The 17,661-nt window shown below is 49.9% G+C and overlaps 1 protein-coding gene across 2 annotated transcripts in view; it reads right to left on the reverse strand.

The window, feature by feature from the left end:
• Positions 1-1,066: 1,066 nt before the first annotated feature.
• RNF216 (ring finger protein 216) overlaps positions 1,067-17,661 on the reverse strand; it is a 170,158-nt gene continuing 153,563 nt past the window's right edge. For both annotated transcript variants that reach the window (XM_082857368.1, XM_082857367.1), the window contains 2 exons: positions 2,607-2,676; positions 1,067-1,858 (listed from right to left, as the gene is read on the reverse strand). In XM_082857368.1, the coding sequence (XP_082713494.1) occupies positions 1,539-1,858; positions 2,607-2,676 (390 nt within the window). In that variant the 3' untranslated portion in view covers positions 1,067-1,538. The remainder of the gene's footprint in view (positions 1,859-2,606; positions 2,677-17,661) is intronic.

Below are 17,661 nucleotides of genomic sequence, written 5' to 3' on the forward strand. Positions count from 1 at the left end.
TCAGTGTAGCCTCTCTTCATGCGCCCCCCACCCCAAGCCCAGGGGGCCACCTATCCGCAAACCCCAAACCCAGAGGAAAGACAGCAGTAACAGGCAACCTGGCACATCACCTCTCCATTTTAATCTCTGAAAAACATCTGAGAGGCTGATGGCAACGGGTGACCAGACAGTGATGCCTGGTCCCGGGTGTGTCCCCTCCTCTCTGAGGTCTGTGTGTGTGAACTTTGGGGAACCCCATAGCCATCAGAGCTTCAGCAAGAGGAAGGGAGGCCAACACAGGGAGCCAGGCAGGTTCATTCCCCACTGAGGCCTCTGCTCTGCACATGGGCTGGAGCATGAAGTACTGCAGAGCGGGTGGCCGGGGTGAGGCTCAAACACCTGGCTGGGGCTGGACAGCAAAAGGCAACTGGGAACATGGCGGGGACTCACCTGACCTCAGGAAAGGGTAGCTGCCGAGCGCAACCTGGGTCATGTACCTGCTGGGGAAAGCCAGCGCCACCATACCTTAGGGGAGAACCTGTTCATTACCTGGGTGGTGGCAAACACGGCTCCCTGGGAGAGCCACCAGGCCTCTGTCACAGCTACTTCAAAAGGATCTTGTGGTTGGCAAAAATTTCAGGACCATCCCACCCTCCTCAACTGCCAGGCGCGGGGCAACAGGTTTCTTTGACTTTGCAGAGACCGAGGGAGAGAAACTCTAGTAGAGGCCACAGAAAACTGGGAAGGTTCAAAGTGAGTAAACGGCAAATGTTTCTTTAGGTAAACTACAAACATCCCATTGCATGAAATGGCTCTCTGTGGTCTCATCCAAGAGGATCAAGAGGGGAGGCGAGACCCTGGAACAATCACTGTGGTGGCGGCCTGGGGTACTGCACTTGGACACGGTCCACAGCCACCCCAACCTGAGCGGCGCTCCCAGGTCTGTGGACATCGCTCTGCCACTTAGACCAACCGGCTCAGGGCAGTGGGGTGCACCTCACTCTAGGTGGGCTTCGGAGCGAAGGGGGTAGAAGAACCAGGCCTCCACGACACGGTCCCAAGCTCTCAGCTCTCTCGAAACCGCACTACTTGTTACTTCACTTTATTATGGATCACACTGCTACGGTAAGGAAGGCTTACGTGGTTTTTAACTGAGAGACTTCTGTTGTCTGCCAGGGGGAGGGGATGGAGGCAAACATTTTCCTTCATCTATTTCTGCAGGGACGTGAGTGATAGAGACGGGCTACCTTGTGGCCCAGGGCCACCACGTTGGCTGCTAGGACGGCAGAACTCTTCAGGAAGAGGGTTTTGCTGCCCCCTTATCTCTGGCCCAATCCTGTTACGGGCACCCAGAGGGTACTAGCCTGCTGATCACTCTTCAAGGAGCAGTGGCCCTTCCCAGGAAGAAATCCAGCCTATCCATTCAACAGGCAAGTCCGTCATCCCTACTTAGCAGGCATGGGCACAGCCATCAGCCTTGGGGGCAAAGGAGCATCTATCCAGCCTCCAGCCTGCACAGGATGTTTGGCGGGGCTCCCGGGAGGGGTGGGGCCTGGGTGTCAGAAGCGATGCCGTGGCTGGGGGCCAAAGTGCATAGGCAGGTTGTGCTCCAGCGGCATGTGGACAGGGGCGAAGTCGTAATTGACTCGTACATTGGGCAGAGGGGGCACATAGGGTGCTGGGATGGGGCCCATGTTGAGGGGGAAGTTGTTGAACATGGGCCGGACAGGAGGCAGGGGGAAGGCTGGGTGCACAAAGGCGTAGGGGGGGATCTGTGGCTGGTGCAGGTTCTGTGGGACAGGCCTCGGCAGGGCTTCGATCCTCTGGACTTTCTCTGGAGGCTTCTCCAAGGGGGGCCCAATGCGTTTGAAGGTATTCTCTGAAAAGAAGATGGGATTTAGTAGAGAAAACAGTTAAATCCCACTGTGCTCGGATCTGGCTTGGGACCAGAGCTGCATATCCTGATCCTGGTCCCAGGGGCCCTGAGCTGTAGGCTGACAGCCTGGAGCATGAGGGCAGACCGGGAACCTCCAACTTTCAGCATCATTCTTCCCTGTGGACACAGGAGGGGTGGCCAGGCCAGAATAAGGCCAATTAAAGCCCAAAACGTAGCATGCACGCATGGGTGCATAGCCCCCTAACCAGCCATCACCAAGGACAAAACCATACTTCCCACCGAGTGTCACACTCCGCAAGGATCACCTTGGAAGGAGGCAGACTGATCCAGCTCAGAACAGGTGGAGCTTCTGTGAGAGAATTTCCTTTAGAGCCAGGGCGTGGATGGCCACTTACAGAAACTCCATTTCATTCCTCTGTAACCTCAGAGGGGCCTACTGTCGTTTTAAGTCTGCTTTCGCTTCCATTTGCTTCCTAAGCTCCAACTCACCCCTTGGGACCTCCTGGCCATCAAGGAGCTGCTGAAACTGTGTCTATGCTTTCAGGGCCTTTCCCAGAGGGAGCTGGATATGTGGGTGAGGTATGTAAGTGGGCACCTAAGGGACAGCACTCCCCGGTGGTCCCTGGCTGGGTGGAGTGCCAGGATCCCGATGCAAGCCGGCAGTGGGGTCCCCTCGTCCCCTGTGCACATGGAGTGAGTGAGCACAGGGCCTGTCTTGGGGAGCACTTGCCTCCATTCTTTCTTTTCTGTTCCTCTTCGGCCTCCTTCTGGATTTCCTCAATTAGCTTCTCATCATCTTCCTAGGAGAAAGGAAAGAAGATGACAAGCTTGCTCTCAGCCAGCTCCATGCAGCGCGGGAGGCCGGCTTGCTGCCGATCAGCAATGGGGCTAAGCCAGAAACCTGCTGCTGACCAGCGAGGTCGTGGGCTTGCATACCACCCACTCCCAGTTCCCCGAGAATCTTCTTCCTTCATCATTGGACGGTGTTCCCATGAGGAAGCCCATCTGAAAGGCTGGGACCAAGGAGCGGGTCTGTGCACCGCAGGTGGCTGTCTGGGGGCTGGGCTGAGAGAGCCTGCTCTGTTCACTCAGCTGTAAGGTAAGAACTTCCCACAGCTCGGAGAGGGCAGACTGATAACCCAAGGGTTTGGTATGGGGGTGAGCTGGAGTGGGCAGGGCCTGAAGAGTTTCAGATCTTGAGTCTACAAACTCTGAGCAAGACGCGCTCTCTGTAGGGCCCGGAAGTCTTGCTGGCTCCCCGAACTGAGCTGGACAAAAGACTATGCAGGCCTGCTGAGCCCTGAAGCTGGCCTTTAGCTCCTAGACAGTGGTGGGCTGTAGAAGGAGCAGCATCCCGCCAGCAGAACAGTGGCCTGGGCCACAGGGAAGGGCACAGCAGTCTAAGAACAACTCCCCTGTAGACCTCCCCATCTCCCCTTCTCAAACTCAGGCTTGGTAGGTTGGTAGGCCTGCTTCGCTAATAGGCAATTCAGACTTGGATTATCCCAGCCTGGGGACAGAGCCAAGTAGGCGCTCTGGGTACAGGCAGATGTGTGGGCTTCACCAGGGAAACTCAGGGGTCTGTGCCACATACAGTTCCCCCATCTCCACCTGCCCCAGGCACAGTGAACTGGGCTGCTGGCCCGGGACAGACAACCTGAACCATGCCTGTTCTGTGTAATGTCCTGGGGGTTCAACCCACTTCTCAGCGGCCCTGCAAAACGGCTGGGGACTGAAAGGACACTCACTGGATTGAAAACACCACCAATACGGTGCATGTCTTTGCTGCCAGCCGCAGGGCTGCTGCTGAACCAGCATGGCCACGGAGGGCATGGGACTTAAGTCTACCCGCCACGAGCTGGGGCTCGACAAAGAGCAGAGTTGACACTGCAGCCACGACCTGAGCGTGGCAAGTGCACTGATCAAACTGAGAGACAGGCAGGAGTGTCCTGTTTCCTGGGGTCTTGCAGTAGCTTCTCCAGGAGTTAAGGGCAGTCAAACTGGGAAGAAGTAAGGAGAAGGGCAGTGGTGCCCAGTGTGGGGTGGGGAAGCAAGTTTCAGGACTTCCAGAAGCCTGCTAGAAACGTGTGTTGCCCCAGACGACGCATCAGGCGAGGCCTCTCCACGTGTGGTCTGGGCTGGAACACTGCCAGTGATAACTCTGGAGTTTTCATGCTGATTGGATGCTCTGGACTGGCTGACGTCCCCCGTGGCACTTCTGGGAGGTGAATGGAGGGCCACAGAAGGGAGTGCATGAGCTGGAAAGAACCCCTGGAAAACCTTGGACCAGGGGAGAGCACAGCAGCCTCAGCGTGGAGCTGGGCAATGGGCAGTCTGCATGCAATGGGCAGTTACTAATGTCATAACCAAGATGGTAACTTGTGATTTCAGACAGTTATGGCCCCTCCCTGATTCTGGAGTCATGAGTGTCGCTCACTCATTGTGTACTGGACACCTACTCTATAAAAACCCTAAGACATGCTCATCCAGCCTCTTTGTGAACACTCCAAATGAGGAAACTTACTACTCTACAGAGTAATCCCTAAGCCAATCAACACTAAGGGCTCCAGTAATGCAGCAGGCTTTGGTGGAGGCAGTCTGAAGCTCTCCATGTGAATGTCAAGATAAATTCTACCACTATCGAGATTAGGAGCTGGCAAACATCTTTATTTTGGTGCCAGTGGCAAGCCTAGGAAAAAAGGTTAAAAAAAAAAAAGAAGAGTAATCTAGAAAAATGGAAAGTAGGAGAGTTGTTGCTCTGCACTGCTGAGTGACCTGGGCAAATTCCTGAACATGAGTCTGGGCATCTCATCTGTAAAATGGGCTGTTGTAAGGACCGTATGAGCTCAATTGTATAAAGGACCCAGCACAAAGCAAGTACTCCTCATTAAACACAAGAAAGTTGTGAAAATGGCAGGAATAAAGATTTCAGAAAGATGAAGTTTCAAGAGAAAGTGGTAAAGATTGGGAGATGCCCTAACATTTCTCTCAGCGGCTTCTTTATGGTATGAGTGAGGTTTCCTGCCTCTGGTCATTTATTAATTATAACTATTAGTACTACATCACCATCACCCTCACCCCACCCCCACTATCTCATCCCTCTTCTATCACATCACTTAAATGTGGTCATGCCCATCAGTACCCAGAGGGACACCTAAGGCCTCTGATGGCACAGGAAGGCACCTTAGAAACCAGCCATTCTAACTTCCTTCTACCACAGAAAGTAAGGTCCCAGAGCAGGTAAGTTGTTCAAAGTTATGGTTAGTTGGCGGTGGACTAGGCAGTGTCACTCAAATACCTTTCCTGGAGAAAATCCACAGAAAACTACTTTGAAGGTTCCCTGTCCCTGTCGTTCGATTTGAAAATGTGGAGGGTATATGTATGCTTTCATTCAAGAATATGTATCGTGTGTCCAGTATGCATCAGGACCTGAACTGGATGTACAGCTAAGAATAAGGCAGACCTGGTCCCTTCCCTCATGGAGCTTCTATTTTTGTGCTGTGATCACAATTCCAGCTGGCATTCCACTGTGGAATCCTACATGGGCCTAAAGAGTAATTTCACGGCATTAAAGACTAACCCCTGACCCCCACCCCCTCTTTCCCCTCTGACTGTCTTGTGACATTTCTGTCAGAATAAATGCAGAATGAGGGATACTTTCTGAGTAAAAGATTCCAGGTCTCTTATAGCACTGTTAAGGGTATGGATGAACAGGGCATCTGACCGATTTTTATCAATACTAAGTTTCCTGTGATAAATCCAAACGCTCCTGGTAAAAGTTCGCCCCTGAATAAATGCAATGTAAGAATTCCCTTAGGCGGGTCTGAGGCACTTGCACAGGCAAGTGTGAGTTGAGCGTCCTGATACGGATCTGCCAGCTCTCTGGAGGACAGAGCAGCCAGGTCCACGAGCTGGCAGAAACTCCCAGGCCGCCACTGAGAGCTCTTCCGGGGTTGGGGGGCGGGAGAAGCCTTAGAGCCTTGAGTTCTTCACCTTTTGAAGAGAGCCACCTGGAGCCTCTTCCCTTCCTTCCTTTGCTCTGATCACTCTCCTGATTTGTTAAGTGGACTCAGGACTATTTGTCCTTAAGCTCTGGCTTTCCCTGGTTAGGCAGTGCTCTTACGGTCTAAATCGTCTGTATTTCACAAGAAAATGTCAGCACTCAACTATTTTGAGCAGTGATTGTTACCATAAAGAATGAGCGAATTGTTAGTTACACCTAGAATATGGGTTAAGTGTTTCAGATTTCAACTTTCTCCAACTGGTTGGAGTCACAGGACACTGTATTTCGAAACTAAGAACTAAAACACTTTTCAATATATTTTTCTGAAGATAAAAATTACATTTTCAGCCAAATATGTTAGACTCTAAGGGGGAAGGACTTTTTCTTCATCTGGGGTAGAATTTCCTTCCATAAGCAGTTTCCCTCGAGTATTTAAAATTCCTCAAGTCAAGAGTGAAGGCATGGGCTTCCCTAGTGGCGCAGTGGTTAAGAATCCGCCTGCCAATGCAGGGGACACGAGTTCGAGCCCTGGTCTGGGAAGATCCCACATGCCGCGGAGCAACTAAGCCCACGTGCCACAACTACTGAGCCTGTGTGCCGCACCTACTGAGCCCGCGTGCTACAACTACTGAAGCCTGAGCACCTAGAGCCCGTGCTCTGCAACAAGAGAAGCCACCACAATGAGAAGCCTGCACACCATAACGAAGAGTAGCCCCCGCTCACTGCAACTAGAGAAAGCCTGCGCGCAGCAACGAAGACCCAATGCAGCCAAAAATAAATAAATAAAAAATTAAAATAAATAAAATTTAAAAAAAAATTAAAAAAAAGTGAAGGCAGAAGGGCTTCCCTGGTGGCGCAGTGGTTGAGAGTCCGCCTGCCGATGCAGGGGACGTGGGTTCGTGCCCCGGTCTGGGAAGATCCCACATGCCGCGGAGTGGCTGGGCCCGTGAACCATGGCCGCTGAGCCTGCGCGTCCGGAGCCTGTGCTCCGCAACGGGAGAGGCCACAACAGTGAGAGGCCCGTGTACCGCAAAAAAAAAAAAAAAAAAAAAGTGAAGGCAGACTGAACTGTACACTTTAAAAATGGCAAATTTTACTTTACCACAATTTAAAAAGTTAATAATGTTAAAAAAAAAAGAGTGAAGGTAGGTTTAGGGTTGATTTTGAGATAACACGTGAGGACTGGTCCCTCATCAGAACACTTCTTGGGTTGGATACGTGATACATGGGGATATTAAGGCTTTTCTAGAGGTGAGTTCCCTTGGGAAACATTCTAGGCATCCCAAGTGTCATCATTCACGGTGAATAAGAACACCTGTGAAAAAGTCTTGCCATTCTGCAAATCTAGGACACACCTAACCTGCTGGAAACAGGGAACAATAGGAGGAAAAAAGATGACGAGAGGGCCAGGGGTGTGTGGGCTGGATCACAGAATTAACTGTCCTCCAGCCCCCCTGCAGGGCCTGAGTCACTTACAGGAAATCCCGGCATGCTGGAGCAGCCCCCACCGTAGTGAATTTTATCTTAAAGCAACACTGGCTTTCTAACAGGCAGGCAGCTGGTGTGACGGGACTCCAGCTTTGGGGTTCCACAGACCTTGGCCTGGGGACCCCTCTACCCAACACGACTTAACCTGGAGCCTAATCATTTCCATAGCAGGTTTACTGTGAGAAGCAAATGATCTCACTTTTTACAAAGTGCCAAGCACAGTGATAGTAATAATGGCTTACTGTGTGCCAGCTCCTGTTCTAAGCACCTCACATAGATTTCATAACAACTCCAGGAGTTAGGTACTATTAATTAATCCCCATATTACAAATGAGGAAACTGAGGTTTTTTAAAAATATTTTTTCTGATCAGGGATCGAACCCACGCCCCCCTGCATTGGAAGCACGGAGTCTTAACCACTGGACCGCCAGGGAAGTCCCACACATAGTAAGGTTTGAATCCAGGCCTTCTCAAAGCCTGAGCTCTCAAGCACTTAAACCACTAGTTTCTGAATAGAAGCTTCTGGAACAGTATGACTGGAGGGGCCCAGAGTACTCTGCCTGCCCTGAGAACTGTCAGAGGTGACTATTTTTAGGCCCTGCTTTGTTCTAGAAAGAGTGTATCTTGCTCTCTTTGAAATATAAGAGTTCCTTCTCTTTGGGATGGGCAGAACTCTGAAATCTCCTTTCTCCACTGAATAAAAGAAGGGAATAGGGCAAAATAAAACACCTCTACTCAAGGAGATGAACAGCCAGCAGTACAGCAGAGAAGGGGACACTTCCCTGGAAAATTCCCATTTTCCTGGGGTCAGCTCACCCAGAAGTACATGTGCCATCACTTGGAACATCAGGTCTCTGACTGGCCTCCCCAGCACTTGGCCTTTGAGACAAAGCCAGCAGAACCTTCTCACCCAGAGTGGGAGCCGGGAGCTCGGGGAGAAACCAGAAGCCTAAGGTGCAGGCCAGGCTCTGTCACTGAGGCCACAGGACTTAACTGGCCCATGGTAACTGAGTCGCCTATCGCTCCTGACCTGGGCGCTGTTCCAGGCCATCTCCAGATGTCCTTGCCTTGTTGACATGTTTTCTCATGAGGCTACCAAGTTACCTGTATACCTTGGAGTCCCATGGAATTTTCTCCTTCTTCCACAAAAAGCCAGAGTTTTGATTCTCACACACATTAAAGCAACCTTGGGAAAAAGAGTTAAACAAAACACAAATAAAAAGGTAATTCCGGGCTTCCCTGGTGGACCAGTGGTTGAGAATCTGCCTGTTAATGCAGGGGACACGGGTTCGAGCCCTGGTCTGGAAGGATCCCACATGCCGCAGAGCAACTAGGCCCGTGAGCCACAACTACTGAGCCTGCGCGTCTGGAGCCTGTGCTCCGCAACAAGAGAGGCCACGATAATGAGAGGCCCGCGCACCGCGATGAAGAGTGGCCCCTGCTTGCCACAACTAGAGAAAGCCCTTGAACAGAAATGAAGACCCACCACAGCAAAAATAAATAAATTAATTAATGAACTCCTACCCCCAATATCTTTTTTTAATTTATTATTTATAAATTTATTTTATTTATTTATTTTTGGCTGTGTTGGGTCTTCACTGCTGTGCGCGGGCTTTCTCTAGTTGTGTCAAGCAGGGGCTACTCTTTGGTGCGGTGCGCGGGCTTCTCATTGCGGTGGATTTTCTTGTTGCGGAGCACGGGCTTCAGTAGTTGTGGCACATGGGCTCAGTAGTTGTGGCTCGCGGGCTCTAGAGCGCAGGCTCAGTAGCTGTGGCACACGGGCTTAGTTGCTCCGCGGCATGTGGGATCCTCCAGGACCAGGGCTCGAACCCGTGTCCCCTGCATTGGCAGGCGGATTCTTAACCACTGCGCCACCGGGGAAGCCCAACATCTTAAAAAAAAAAAAAAAGGTAATTCCTGGGACTTCCCTGGTGGTGCAGTGGTTAAGAATCCGCCTGCCAATGCAGGGGACACGGGTTCGAGCCCTGGTCCTGGAGGATCCCACATGCCGCGGAGCAACTAAGCCCGTGTGCCACAGCTACTGAGCCTGCGCTCTAGAGCCCGCGAGCCACAACTACTGAAGCCTGCACGCCTAGAACCCGTGCTCCACGACAAGAGAAGCCACCTCAATGAGAAGCCCGCACATTGCAACGAAGAGTAGCCCCCGTTCGCCGCAACCAGAGAAAGCCCACGGGGCAGCAACGAAGACCCAACACAGCCAAAAATAAATAAATTTAAAAAAATTAAAAAAAGAAAGAAAAAAGAAAGGTAATTCCTCACCAGAAATAACTCCTAGGAAGATTTTGGCCTAATTTCCATTGGTTGTTTTTGTATCCACATCTCACTTTCAAAATCCCTGAGGTTCCCTTCTAGAAGGCCACACTCTGCACACTCAGGTCCCCACTTCCCTGTGTGCAATGCGCTCGTTCACACACGCCTGCTCTCCAAGTGTCTCTCCCAGCCACAAGGGGCTGGCAGCATTCTACCCACGAGGAAACAGGCTCTGACAAGGCAGTTATGTGTTGAAGGTCACCAAGTAGATGATGAAGAGTGAAATCAGAACCAGGGCAGGGCCAGGCTGCTTCTTCTGGGCTTACAGCCCCCAGGGGAGCCTGGGCAGCTCTGGACTCTGCAGGCAATCAGAGGCCAAAGGCCTTGGGAGCAAGCTATTAGGGGCCCCTCTGACTGCTCTGACCCCAACAAAGTTGGAGGCTAAACCAAGCCCATTTGAGACCTGAGCTCCCCTTCATATCCTGCCTGCCTTGGTCCGTGGGTAACTGAGGGAGGAAGACAACTCTGTCCGGACTCACTGCAATGGACACCTCGACAGGCCCTAGTGAATGTCCACCAAGGGCAACATGCCCACCCCAGCATTCCTCTCCTTGGCCTTTGGCTCGGGGTTTAAGATGGACCCAGTAGGCCTTTTCTGCCCTCTTTCTGGCCCCTCCTCATCTTGGTGAAAACCTTGAAACAGATCCACAGAATATGCATGTAAGCAAGTCTCAGACTGAGCATAAGGAAACGCCAGGCTAGAGTAGAAGTGAACCCCACAGACCACCACTGAATGTAATGAGAACTGGGATAGGAACATGTGTAGCACCCACAGTGGGCCAGTGCACCCCAAATGCAGTGCTGAGGACAAAGGATCACAGCAGAGAGTGACATGGAGTCTCGCAGCCCAGCAGATCTGGAAGAATGCTTTATATAAAGAAATGAGGGGTTGCATCTTAACAGTGAGAGGATTTTATTTCCTTTCCCTGAATTCCTCTGAGCTCAGCAAGATACAGAAATGCTGGCCTAACACAGAAGACTCTGACACGCTTGCTTCACATGGAGGTGGGTAGGGAGTGAGGCACGGCAAGAGCATGAGGGGGATGGCAGGGGCCCGGCTTCTCCGAAACACCGACTCAGCACGCCAGCTGCCGGCAGGAAGTGAGGGAGAATTCACCAGAGAGGTTTTAATGAAGAAAAATAACCCCAAACCCCAACTCCTTAAAACGTGTCCCTCAACAGTGAAGTCCCACAGCTCTGCCTATGGAGCAGGGTCTGGATGGGAGAAAAAGAAGGAAGAGAAACTGCAAGTGGTCAAAGGGAAAAAGAGAAGGTTTCCACCAATCAGATATTGACAACAATCGCCAACCACAGGCTGAAGGTTCCGAAAATAAATGTCTGAGTACTTAGCACACGGCTTGTTCTTGCGAGGCTTTTAAACATCCTTTTGAGCCCGTTTTCTTCAACATTTCTGGACGCCAGAGCTGCCAGCCTGCTTGCCTGCTGCCAGCCTCCGGTGACCATGAAGGGAGGGTGATGACTTTTCTTCTCCATTTAACTTTTCCTCCCTGTAAAAAGGTGACTGAGAAGTGCAAGTCAACTGCTGCTTCCCTCCTGCAATTTTGGGGGTGGGGCCGGGGCTGGGATCCAGGTCATGTATGGCCACAGCTGTTGTTAATAAACTTGCAATGATTTCATAAAAGGCTTCCAAAGAGCTGAGGATTTAGTTTCAAATTATTCCCAGATTGGCTGCAGATCGCCGAGCAACACCAGACCCTAACCCCCCCAGCGCCAGCTGTCCCCCTGCAACAGGAAATTGGGGGGAGGAGGGTGCAGCACGGCCCGGAGTGGCACATGCTGTGCAGCTGGGGTCTGGAATGGCCAGGGAGGGGGTGCGGAGGTGGTCTGGATAATGTGTTGGGGAGGAGCAAAGACTGGACGGCTCTCTGCTGGTTTCTGCAACTATCTCCTCGGGTCACAGGGGCCTGGAACGCAAACACCTTTCTGTCTAGAGCTCCCGCCAGGGACCTGGAGGCAGCATGGGGTGTGGCCATGTTGGGACTCCTGTCAGGGTCAAGCACTCAGCCTGGGGCCTGCTGGCATCTGCTGAACATGACACATGCCAACATGCCATGTTTACTGGACTGAGCCATACTGTGGCCCTCCTTGGTACAATCCTCTAGTGACATCTAAACCTGACTGGGGACACTGTCAAGGCCCCTTTCTACCATCTGCAGCTTGCTCAATGGGGAAGGGTCCAGCGAGGGCCTATCCCTCTACGGAGGCCTGCGTGACTCACTGGGTGCAGGGGCCCTGCGGGCAGCTATCGGCAAGCTCCCGTACTTGTGACCTCTTGTTCCAGACAGAGAGTGGAGACTTGGGGAGTGGAAGGAGCTAACGGCTGGCTGAAGACCTGGATTTGTACCCTGGTTTTACCAAGTGACCTGAATCTTGTTTTCTTCATCTGCAGAATGTGAAAGTGGTCCCGCTTCCATGTTGTAACAGAAACAACGGTGTTTAAAACAGTGACTTGAAATAAAATGCTAAGGCCAACTGTGGAAGTTAAGTGATGGGGCAACATGGGTGTTCACTTTACCATCTTCTTCACAGAAGGTAAATTTTAAAAGTTAAGGAAAAAACCCTGAAACTGAAAATTAGTTCCCGAGCTAAACTCTGGAATATCTTTCTGAAGATACTCCCTAAAATGATCTCCACCTTTCCCTCCTCAACCCTGTATCTGAAATACTTTTATTTCCTCTTCCTTTCCCAGGCCACTCAAACAAGGGTCTCAAAGGTGCCCAGTGCCCTCCGTGCCCCTGACCCATCAGGAAGACAGACACTGGTCCAGGCTGGGTGGTGCTGGAGCCAACTAAGGGGAGAAAGCAGAAAGCAGCTTTGTTTAAGATGCTCAGAGAACAGAAGACCTGAGATCAACACATGCCACGTTTTTTTTTTTTTTTTTTAATTTGGCATGCAGGATCTTAGTTCCCAGACCAGGGATTGAACCTGTGCCCTCAGCAGTGAAAGCGCAGAGCTCTAACCACTGGACAGCCATGGAATTCCCCATGCCACCTTTTACTGACCACAATCTTCTGCAAGTTTCTTCATTTGTAAAACTGGGATGATACATTGGCCTTAGAGGACTGTCAAAGAATTAAATATATTAACACATATTAATGTCAGGTTCAATCCACTGCAGGCTTGAGAAAAATAAATAATTCTCTTAACCAAACGGCTAGACGACAATGGTACCAAATTGTAAACTGGCTGTTAAAGCCCTAGGGTTTTATTTGAACTGAACATGCTTCAAATTCTTATATTTAAAAAACAAAGAAGTTGTAGAAAACAATTCTGTGCAGTTTCTGGTAGCCAAAACCCAAGATAAATACTGACTTTGTTTTGTATTAAAGAGAAAATGCTCTTACGAATTTTGCCCCACTTCTAGAATCCGGACTGCCAGATGACTGCTCTGAACATGGCTTCTAACAGTTAAGATGTAACTTGTTAACCCCCTTAAGTTACCACTCACGGACAAGAAAAAAGTCAGCACATACGGGTCCAGTAAAGTCCCGGGGTAACCATTCCCCCACTGCAAAATGATGTTTGTTCATTTATGTGTTGTGATTTGGCTGTGCATTCTGACCCCTAAGCTAGAAAACTGTGGTTTGTTGTGACTGGTTTGCTTCTGGTTTTTTTTTTCCTTCTTAAAAAGACATCTTGTTTTTACAAGACTCTTGGTTGAATGTTTTGAGCTTATTTCTGACAACTAACAGATAACTGACAGCTTTCTAATATGCAGTTAGTTCAGTTCCCAAGCAATCTCTAGTCATTAAGGATGAAAACTCAACTTCTCTCCAAACCATGAAGGGATAACTCCCTCATGGACAAATGAGAGATTCTTCCTGGCCTTGCCGGTTAATTAAGCCAGAGAAAAGGCTGGATGACAGGGCATGCTTTGTTTCCCTGAACTTCTGAATGGCTTTGTGTTCCCAGAAGCCCCAACAGATGCTGGGTTGGAATTCAATCGGTCTCCTGGTGAGAATCAAGGAAACGGGGCTGATCCCGGTTTTGATGGGAACGGGACAAATGGAACAAAATCTCTGGCTGTGGCTACCAGAGGAAATCGGAGGGATTTGTATTTGCCTGACCTTCCTTTCGAACTTTATTTTGAGCAAGTACAGAACCTTTCTCAGGGTAGAAGACGACAATTCAACATGAAAATGAGGGGCAGCTGCATGCTATGGCACCGGAACAAGGTAACAGAACACGAGAAACGTTTATAATCAATTCCATGTGTGGGAAGAAAAGGGAGGTGGCAGGAGAAGAACAAGAGAGAGCAGAAAGGAAAATGGGGCTGAGAAGAAACCAGACTGCCTGCCGCACACCCTGCCACACGTGGTAACTCCCACGCTGCTCTCTGCTTCTAGAGAGGAAAGTAGGCTGAGGAATGCTTCTTAGGAGCGCCGCTGAAGAAATGGACCCTATTTCTTCACCAAGTTCCTAGAGATGCTCAGGCCCCCAGTTTGCTCGCTGGATGGGACTGAGGAACCGAGTCTGTGGAACTGCCAGGGCCTGGGAAGTTTTGTCACAAAATGCAGTGTGGGTTACCTTGGAGAGCACTTCCCACTGTGGGCCACACCTCCCTCCACTCAACCAGCAACAGAAGGATGACTGTTTATTCCAAAGTCGCCCCTTTCTTTCAATTATTTCCTCAGTGGTAGGAGGGCAGGCTCGCTAAGGGTTTTACTGGGTCACGGAGCTGTGGGATAAGAGCAATTTCTGGGTCCCTCAGCCCAGTTTTCCACGCAGGAGGAGACTGTTCCTGACATGCAGATGCCGGGTTTTCACAGAGGACTCAGTGCTTAACAAAACTGTGGGGGGTTCTGAGGATTAGGATTAGGCCACCAGCTTGGCCTGCTGTGGCTTTCAACAGGGGCCAGCCTGTGACCCTGACACCTTTTCTTATCAGGCATATTGGAGGTGTTCTATATGAGGGATAAAGATTGGTGGCTAACAAGACTTTTATCTTTGACTTATAAAGCTTTTTAGATTTGGATTAATGATCAATCTTTAAAAATTGGGAGATTTCACATTAAAATACAGATTTCCAACCTCTCTGGAAAATCTGAAGCCGTGGTAACTCTGAGCACAGTTCCATCTAGCAACAGACTATGGGGGCTTAGGCCAAGTCACTCGTGTACTCAGGGCCTGCAACAGCTCCCAGCACACTCAGTGAGACCCACGGCCTGCTTCTGTGCCCACCTCTCTCACCTCCCTCCCCTCGTTCACCACCTGCAAGCCACACCAGCCTTCTTTCTGTTCCACGAATAGGCCGAATCTGTTTTATTTCTTTGGCCGGCCTTGCTCCTCCTTTGCATGCAGGTTTCGCTGTACATGCTGCCTCTCAGAGAGGCCTGCAGAGATGACTCCCCCCTCCGGCTCCTGTCATTCTCCACTGCATCATTCTTACTGCTCCTACACAGTACCAACCACATGAAGTACCTCTGTTTTAAACTTAATAGACTGTAAACTCCAAGAAAACTAGTCCTGGCAACACTGAATAGTTACAAACAAAGAATGGATGAATCTATAATTTCTCCAGTGATTTGAATGATATTTTTGTCACACATTAAATTCTTATGGGACTGTTCCTGGTCTCTACCTTGTCCCCTTGATCTATCTGTCTATTCTTGCATTAGTCTGCGTGATTTTTTTTTTTTTTTTTTTTTTTTTTTGCGGTACGCGGGCCTCTCACTGCTGCGGCCTCTCCCGTTGCGGAGCACAGGCTCTGGACGCGCAGGCTCAGTGGCCATGGCTCACGGGCCCAGCCGCTCCGCGGCATGTGGGATCTTCCCGGACCGGGGCACGAACCCGTGTCCCCTGCATCGGCAGGCGGACTCTCAACCACTGCACCACCAGGGAAGCCCAAGTCTACGTGATTTTGATTTGTGCAGCTTCACAGTAAAAATTAGTCTCACTTTCAAAATTACAGGTAATTTTTCAAGAAAAAAAAATCCGACTGAATTTAAACGGGAATTGCAGTAAACTTGTAGATTACTTTGGACATAAGTAATCTCTCTGTAATACCAAGTCTCCCCTTTGAGGGACAAGGCACTTCTCCACTATCCAGGTCATCCTCACTTGCCCCAGTGAAAGCTGACTCGTCAGTGGCTATCCCCAGGCCTCCGCGGGCTATGATGCAGCTTCCTTGCTAGCTCCAAGTTGGCAGGGTATCTATCCACTGTTATGCTCAATTGTTTTTTGGTAGAACAAGTCTTCTCACATACTACATTGCCATCCTTACAGAGCAACTTACAACTGATTGATAGTAATACTAGCAAACTTAAAAATCATTGGGACTTCCCTGGTGGCACAGTGGTTAAGAATCTGTCTGCCAATGCAGGGGACACGGGTTTGGGCCCTGGTCCGGAAGATCCCACATGCCGCAGAGCAACTAAGCCCATGTGCCACAACTACTGAGCCTGTGCTCTAGAGCCTGCAACCCAAAACTACTGAGCCCGCGTGCCAAGAGCCCGTGCTCCGCAACAAGAGAAGCCACCGCAATGAGAAGCCTGTGTACTGCAACAAAGAGTAGCCCCTGCTCGCTGCATCTAGATAGCTTGAGCACAGCAATGAAGACCCAACAAGCCAATAAATAAATAAATGAAACTTATTGTTATTATATACATTAAAAAAAAATCAAAGCATATTTCTCCACATGTTCGAGTCTCTTCACGTCCTTCAATACGGTTTTATAGTTTTCTTCATACTTCTTGTTAAAGTTCATTTCCTGGGTATTTCACGATTTATATAGCTACTGTGAATGGCATTCTGTATATCTATTTTGTATCTAGCTATCTTTCACTGCTTCTGATGCCTTTTCAGTTGATTATTTTGTCTTTTCTCAGGTTTAAAACAGTAGGTTTACCTTTTTTTTTCCTCTTTTTTTGGGGGGGCTGTGCTAGGTCTTCGTTGCTGCGCGCGGGCTTTCTCTAGCTGTGGTGAGTGGGGGCTACTCTTCGTTGCAGAGTGTGGGCTTCTCATTGCGGTGGCTTTTCTTTTTGTGGAGCATGGGCTCTAGGCGCGTGGGCTTCAGCAGTTGCAGCGTGTGGGCTCAGCAGCTGCGGCTCATGGGCTCTGGAGTGCAGGCTCAGTAGTTGTGGCACATGGGCTTAGCTGCTCCGTGGCATGTGGGATCTTCCCAGACCAGGGATAGAACCTGTGTCTCCTGCACTGGCAGGCGGATTCTTAACCACTGCACCACCAGGGAAGTCCTGCTTTTCTTCTTTACATATAAAAGTGCTTAGGGGCTTCCCTGGTGGCGCAATGGTTGGGAGTCCGCCTGCCGATGCAGGGGATGCGGGTTCGTGCCCCGGCCCGGGAGGGTCCCACGTGCCGCGGAGCAGCTGGGCCCGTGGGCCATGGCCACTGAGCCTGCGCATCCGGAGCCGGGAGAGGCCACAACAGTGAGAGGCCCGCGTACCGCAAAAAAAAAAAAAGTGCTTAGAACTTTTTATTGGACACACAGTGGGTGTCCAATAAGCATTAGTGATCATCTTCTCCAATATCTATATTTTTCATCTTATTCTCTCAGCTAACTGCATTGAATAGCACAAATAATGGTGATAGTCTTATATATGACTTTTGGGGAATGTTTCTATGTATTTCATTATTAAATAATGCTAATGACTGTTTTGAAACATGGGGCTTATAAAATATATTAAGTATCCTTCTAACACTACTGTTAAAGCTTAAATCAAGAACGGATACAGTCATCCCTAGATATCCACAGGGGGTTGGTTCCAGGACCCCCATGGACACCAAAACCAGTGTTGCTCAAGTCCCTTATATAAAATAGTGTAGTATTTGCACATAACCTATGCACATCCTCGCGCATACTTTAAATAATCTCTAGATTACTTATAATACCCAATACAATGTAAATGCTATGTAAATAGTTGCTGGTGTGTGGCAAATTCAAGTTTTGCTTTTTGGAACTTTCTGGAAATTTTTTTCCCTGAAT

The sequence above is a fragment of the Leucopleurus acutus genome, assembly GCF_964270905.1.
Source record: "Leucopleurus acutus genome assembly, chromosome: 16".
NCBI lineage: Eukaryota > Metazoa > Chordata > Mammalia > Artiodactyla > Delphinidae > Leucopleurus > Leucopleurus acutus.